This window comes from Myotis nattereri (genome assembly GCF_964212035.1).
Source record: "Myotis nattereri genome assembly, chromosome: 14".
NCBI lineage: Eukaryota > Metazoa > Chordata > Mammalia > Chiroptera > Vespertilionidae > Myotis > Myotis nattereri.
In genome coordinates, this window is record NC_138089.1 from 46,429,565 (window position 1) to 46,436,646 (window position 7,082).

The following is a 7,082-nucleotide window of genomic DNA, read 5'->3' on the forward strand; positions in this document are numbered from 1 at the left end:
TGGTCTGTTAAGTAACAGGTTACTAAGTGAAAAGTTTGTCATATATAGAGGTCAATTTCATTAACAAAATTGCTTCAGCAAAAATGTACATTCCTCTAGAAAATTCTGGACATAGGGTAGCTTTCATATTTTTAGATAAACTTTCCAGGTGATTCTTATGCCCATCAAAATTTGAATACCATTGTTCTAGAATGTAATAGTTCAGACTTCATGTTCTTAGGCTTCAGCAGTTACCCTAGAACACAGATCTATGTGGCTGAAACTAACATATCAATTAAAGTTTTTGCTTGTTTTATTTTTGAACATAGGAACTGGTCCTAAAGTGTGGGATGGCTTATCGGAATGCTGTTTTCAAGCTGTTCTGAAAAAACCCAAGATTGTCTGTGAAGACATGAGGGCCAGGAAGTCTTATTGGTCTACACCTGTTCTCTTGAATCCCTGGCCCTTAGTAGGCACAGAATAAATATTTGTTGATTTAATATAAAGGAAATTGGGGAAAGCAGTAAATGTGGACAGGAAAATTTCTTTTTGTAGACAAAATTATAATGTGCCTTGGCTGGTGTAGCTCAGTTGGTTGAGCGTCATCCCATGCAAGGAAAGGTAGCCTGTTTGATTCCCAGTCAGGGTATATGCCTGGGTTGTGGGCTCAATCCCTGGTAAGGGGGCATGCAGAAGGCAGCTGATCGATGTTTTCTTTCATCTCTCTCTCTCTCTCTCTCTCTCTCTCTCTCTCTCTCTCTCTCTCTCTCCCTCTCTCTCTCTCTTTCTCTCTTTCTCTCTCTCCCTCCTATTCCTCCTCTCTAAAAAATAAAATAATTAAAAATTGGAATGTGAAAAATGTAAACTAAAAATTGTTTTTTCAGTATTATAGGAACAACCAAGGAAGGAAAACTTTCTATTTAATAATTTTCCATGATCTTATTTAACACCATTATTTAATAAACAGTATTTTAGCAGAATTTTAAAATTTATTTCTTACAAATAATAGGTAAGAGAAATTTATCAACAAAGATGGCAATAAAGTATGGCTTCTTTTGAAATCGAGAAAAGGAAACAATGCATCAAACTTTTCACATAATTTTTGTTTTTTACCTTACAACATGCTTATTTTACAAGTACGTTTGTGCACACGCGCATGTGTGGCTATAATCTCATATGGATATATATCTCACTTTTCCTAAACAGTATTAATAAAAAAAATTTAAGTGCATTCAAAAGTTACAGTAAAAATTAATGCTATTGCTGGGAACACCTTGCTTCTGTATTCAATGATAATATTTGAGCTCTAAAGTGCGTATCTTGCTGGGTCTATTTTCATGTTCCATAAACTTTCAGCTGTTCTATTAGTGTGATTTGTGGTGGTCTGCCAATGAACAGTGGATAATAGGAGGTGGTGTGTCAGATTTTTGTAACCAGAGTGCAAGGGGATGGGATGTGTATTCATGGCCTTTCTCTTTGAATCATGTTGCCTTTGGAAGGACTTCTCAGGTGCTCCATCTGTCTCTTGTGCAGGACAGCAGGCTCCACATGGCCTCCTTTCCTTGATCATTACCTCAACAAGACTCTATAGCAAATGGAAGTGCTTTTTTTTACTTAAATCAGAAATTTAGTTGCATATTGTTAATCAGTAGTTGAGTCTATAGAGTTATAACAGGTGTTTATTTCTTTGGGGGGTATTGTGTTAGCAAGTTCAGTGAATTATCAGATTTTTTTTTTTGCCAACTTAATATATTCTTATCACAGTAGCATACACACAAAAAACTTTTAAGTGTTTTTTTAAAAAAATATCAGATTAGGCAATTAAGATGTGTTGATATTTGGATTAGGAATAAACTAGCCTGTGTCTAGCCTAGCCACTTAATCATATGGCTCCCTTTTAAAGAGTAATTTTAATAATTTATTGCAGAGATTGGTAAACTGTGGCCCTCAGTCCTACCGTTGGCTGCCTGTTTTCATAAATGAAATTTTATTGGAACATAGCCCCTCTCATTTGTTAGTGTACATGTCTATGGTTTGCACTACTACAGCAGAATTGAGTAGTTGTGACAGAGACCATCTGGCCCACAAAGCTTGAAATATACTCTCTGGCCTTTCACAGGAAAAGTTTGCTGACCCCTGGTCTATTAATAACGTAATTTAGTTTAGTGTCCTTGGTTCCTGATTCAAAAAAAAAAAGCACACCACATTTTAGTGAGCTTTTGTTATTGTTGGGGTACTTAACATATAGCAAAAATGTCATCTACATTTTTCAAGGAATAATTATAAAATACTCACCTTGAAATCTATAATAATTTTGTATCAAGTAAAGGGCATATGTGAAATTTATACAAAATATTATTTCTTATCTTGTAACATTTGGAAGATTTCCTCTTTTGTGGTGGCTAAGATTAGGAATTAGATTGAATTAAGATGTAGCATTTTTTACTATATTAATTATGTTTCTTTAGTTGTCTCTGAGACAGAAGTTTTACTAAAAGAACTGGAGCAAATGCTACAGCAAGCTCTAGAACCCACAGCAACACCGGAAGGTCCTGAAGAGGAACGTGGGGAGGAAATAAATACAGGAGAAAAGGTAATATTAATAGTTATAAGTAATAACTTCAAATTCTTTACATGACAGAGATTGTTCCTGGGTGGACATTTTAAGTATATGGAAACCCTTTCTCACTTCTCAAGTTTGAGCCCTTGATTATCATGAGCTGAATGGTAAACTAGTAGCCTGTTGAGAAATCAGAATAGACCTATCAGTCTTTGAAAAAATACCTGAGTTTCAGCAGAGGTGCTCTTTTTGTTTCAGATCTTTGAGGTTGAAATAGAAGAGAGATGGAAGGGGCTTGATGTAGTGAATGGAATGCTACTAAAGAGGCCTCCTCCGCACTGCCAGTCTCCACAGTCAGGAGGAGCGCTGGGGTTAGAGCAGCTGGGGAAATCTGCCCTCTCTATTTCATGCAGAGGGATAGCTTCTATAGGGACAGGCTCCATTATTAAAATACGAGGGTAGAATCTGTTATTGAAATACATTTCACCATTCATATCTAGACTTGTCCTTCTTTTCCTTTTGGCCAACATGTTGGGCTGAGAAAGGCCATGTGTCCTTAACTTTATTTAATACTTATATATGACAACAGAAATTTAAATTGGTTGATAAACTGCTCAGCACATGAGCTCCTTGTATCTTTTCCTGGTTTGTCTTACTAAACTCCCAGGTCATTAATACAGAGCAGCGATGTGGTAGGTGTGAAAAAAATAAGTCATAAGGCAGCCCCTTCCACAGGCAGCATAGCTGTTCCCTGAGTGGTTAGGAAGAATGGCAGCGAGGAGTCAGGTATCCTTATGGCGTTATTCATTCTCTCATTCAATCATTTAGATAGGTAGTGGGTCTGGAGTCCAGCGCACAGTGGTTAGGAGCACTGACTCTAGAATATAATGCCTGTGTCCCAGCCCTGGTCTTGCCATTGACGACTCCTGTAATTTGGCAAAGTTGCTCATCACTTGCCTCAGAGGATTGTTTGGAGGGTTAAATAAGACAAACTGGGAAAAGTACTCCACGTAGTGACTTCTAAGGTTAGTTGTTACTATAGGTGAGAAATGGCAATGGTGGTCACTAAAGAGAATGAGTGAAAAGATATCTTTACTTTATCTCTTTCCCCACATTCTCACTTTGATTAACAACTCATCCCCCCCAAAATGAAAATATTGTATACACACTTTGGAAGACTGCCCAATTGCATGATTTTATTCATAACTTCAACAACAATAAAGAAGATTCTTAAACCCCTCCTTTATTGATTTAGAAATCAAGAGAATGTACAGAATTTACAATTAAGGAGATCGGTGTGTTAAAAAATATGTAAAATTAATGTTAAAAACTCTTACTAAGTTGAAAAACATGATGGTTTTCTTAATCAGTTGAAAATGCTATTTTTCCATTTACAGTTCCTTTTTTCAAAAAACTTGTTTTCTGTATCTCACCTTTTATAGAACAAGATCTATAGATTAGTGATGTATCTTATATTTAACTAGAGGCTCGATGCACGAAAATTTGTGCAAGAGTAGGCCTTCCTTTCCCGGCTGCCAGCACCGGCTTCCCTCCAGCACCCAGGACCCAGGCTGGCTTCCCTTGGGCCGCCCTCAGGCACCCAGGACCGGAGCTGGCTTCCCTCTAGCCCGGCTTCGTCAGGAAGGACGTCCGGTCTAATTAGCATGTTACCCTTTTATTATAGATTACTGTACATTTTTCTTTTCTAGCAAATGTGTGTTTTGTTTGAGCACCACATGGTTCTGTACAATGTGTTTTCAGTCTTTGCAGTTTGTCTTTTCAAAAAACAGCCAGGTTGATTTTTATAGAGATGTCCTGGAGCTTTTACAGTCACAGAATTGGCTTCTGTTTTGCCATTATAACTAGTAACTTGATAAAACAGAAAATTACTTCTGATTTTTATTTCTTCAGGTAAAATACATAGTTTTAATACATCACCAGGCAAGAGCTTGCTTTTTGTTTTAGATTCTTGTAATACTATATGCTTTCAAAAGGCATTTAGGAATTGTAAAGATTAACCATTTTAACTCGCTGGCAGGCAGGGGAAGGCCTCCTGCCGACTGGTTTATAAGCCACTCTCCACACTGAGCTTTGTACGTCTGGCATTCACACCAGGCTCAGGATATTTAGGGCCTTGTTCACTTTTAAGCAAGGAGAATAGCAATGAAACCAATGATCAAAGCTGGAGTGATTTCCACTTTAAACGCAAAGAAGTGATTACCTCAGGGGTTTCTTTTCTTCCTCCCTCCCTCCCTCCCTCCCTCCCTCCCTCCCTCCCTCCCTTCTTTCCTTTCCCACATAAAATGGGAGCTGCATTTTGTTTTTTGGAAAAAGTGGCCTCTTATAAGCTAATCCACCAAAAAGAACCACCTGATAATTTTAAAGTTCTGAGCATGTTCATACTCTGAGCAAATATTGTCTGAGCTATTTTCAAAGTTCTAAATTTGATGATGTTTTCATCATTCACTTCACATATGAGTTTTCAAGTTGATTTCTCACAAGCATCTATACTAATGGATGAGAGTAGCAACATGAAAACAGCATACATATGGAAAATCAGAATTTATTTCTATTTGTCATTGAAATACTTAGATTATTTTCCTCAGTGGAGTCACCTTCCTGATTATTTTCTTCTTTAGCTAATATTAACACAGGTCGACATGTCCTGACTTGGCAAGCAATGGGAGGGGATTCATTTCAGATTTTTATAAAATCCATCTGAGTAATTTATAAATTAGATAATCCATTTACAAAGAAAACCATTTACTTAATAATTATATTTTAGTATACTTTTGATATATGAAAATACTTATTTACATTTTTTCCTTGAATTTCCTGGGAAGTTAACTCCAATGAACCTTGAAGTTATAAATCTCCCATGTATGCGTATGTTTGCATTGTTTTTACCAGTGTCCTGTCTAAACAAGCTTAAGAAAACTATCACTGTTTGTGAGGAATGCAGATGCTTGTGAGAAGATGACCACAGAAAATGTGACTAAAATAGCCTTTAAGTTGTATTCCCTATAATAATAGTTTTAAAAGTAAACAAATATAGAAAACTCACAGAATTAAAATGATCCAATTTTTTCAAAATATAAAATTAAAACTAAAAGTGTAGTGTTGGGGAACAGACAAGACCTAAGTTGTTTTTGTTTTATTTTTGTTTTGTTTTGTTTTAAAATATATTTTATTGATTTTTTACAGAGAGGAAGGAAAAGAGATAGTTGGAAACATTGATGAAAGAGAAACATCGATCAGCTGCCTCCTGCACATCTCCTACTGGGGATGTGCCCACAACCCAGGTACATGCCCTTGACTGGAATCAAACCTGGGACCTTTCAGTCTGCAGGCTGACGCTCTATCCACTGAGCCAAACCGGTTTCGGCAAGACCTAAGTTTTATAGTACATTTACTATACATTATACTATACATAGGGATCATTTTTTGACCACCACCATAACAGAAAACTTTGTGTAACTGCTGTGGTTCAAGACTTACCAATTACTTTATGTTTTGTTCAAATAACTGAACCTAGTCTTCAGATACAGTTGAGTAGTACTGATGAATTGTGTGGTTATTTTTACAGTTGCCTCAGTGGGGCCCTGACGCTTCTGCAAGCAGTCCATTTGAAAACCACTGTGAAGATGACTATGTTATAATTGACGGGATAAAATTAAAAGCTGGGGAATGTATTGAAAATATAACTAACAAGTTTAATGAAATCGATGCTTTGATATCTGAATTATAGGGCATTATAAATATTTTCAAAAGGTAATTATAAAAACAAAGTCAAAAACTTAAAATGTTTAGTGATATAGGTATGTATTATACCAAAGTTGATATTTGTAATAGCTTCCTACTTTACATTTTGAGGATATACATTGTTTTGAGGTTCAATCAAATGATATTTAAGTTAGTGTGACAATTTAAGAATTTAAGAAACCCTAATGTTTGTAGTTTGTTTTTCTTGTTTGCCCTTAGTTTAGAATGGGTTGTGAAACTTACTGCACAAATACATGCTTTACAATGGTTATTTAAGTCCTTTATTCAAATATGGATGTTAAGGTGGCTGACAAATCTATTATGTTTCTTACAGATAACTCAAATCTAATATGTTTAGAGAATGTGTATTTGTAGTAAAATTAAGCTATTACAAAATAAAAGAAAATGTAAAAATGGCTATATAACAGAGTTGGAGCTTTTCTTAAAAAGCAAAAATGTTAAATTGCCTTATTATATTGGAAATAATTATTTCAAGCACAGTGCTCAAATTTGGCTAATATTCTGTTGGGGATCTTTGAAAGATCAGAATTCAGGACCCTTTTCCACTGAATCAGTAAATCTGGAAATGGGGATGATCAAATGTAGTTAAAAATCTAGACAGATGAGTTAAACATATTCACTATAAAACAAATCTAAACCATATAGAAAAGTGCAAAGCACATCCTGCAATACCACTCTCAACGTCTCCCCTGAAACCCATCTTCAGGGATTGCCTTAGTGGGCGTTGGTCTAGACTGAGTTTTGTACGCATCACAGTGTG

At 35.9% G+C, this 7,082-nt stretch overlaps 1 protein-coding gene across 3 annotated transcripts in view; it reads left to right on the top strand.

Moving 5' to 3' along the window:
* Positions 1-6,722, top strand: part of ZCWPW2 (zinc finger CW-type and PWWP domain containing 2) — an 80,300-nt gene extending 73,578 nt beyond the window's left edge. For 2 of the 3 annotated variants that reach the window (XM_081105819.1, XM_081105818.1), the window contains exons 10-11: positions 2,448-2,572; positions 6,126-6,716. In XM_081105819.1, coding sequence (XP_080961945.1) covers positions 2,448-2,572; positions 6,126-6,287 — 287 coding nt within the window. In that variant the 3' untranslated portion in view covers positions 6,288-6,716. Of the gene's footprint in view, positions 1-2,447; positions 2,573-6,125 lie in introns of all 3 variants that reach the window. The other variant, XM_081105820.1, reaches the window with a different exon arrangement.
* Positions 6,723-7,082: the final 360 nt, after the last annotated feature.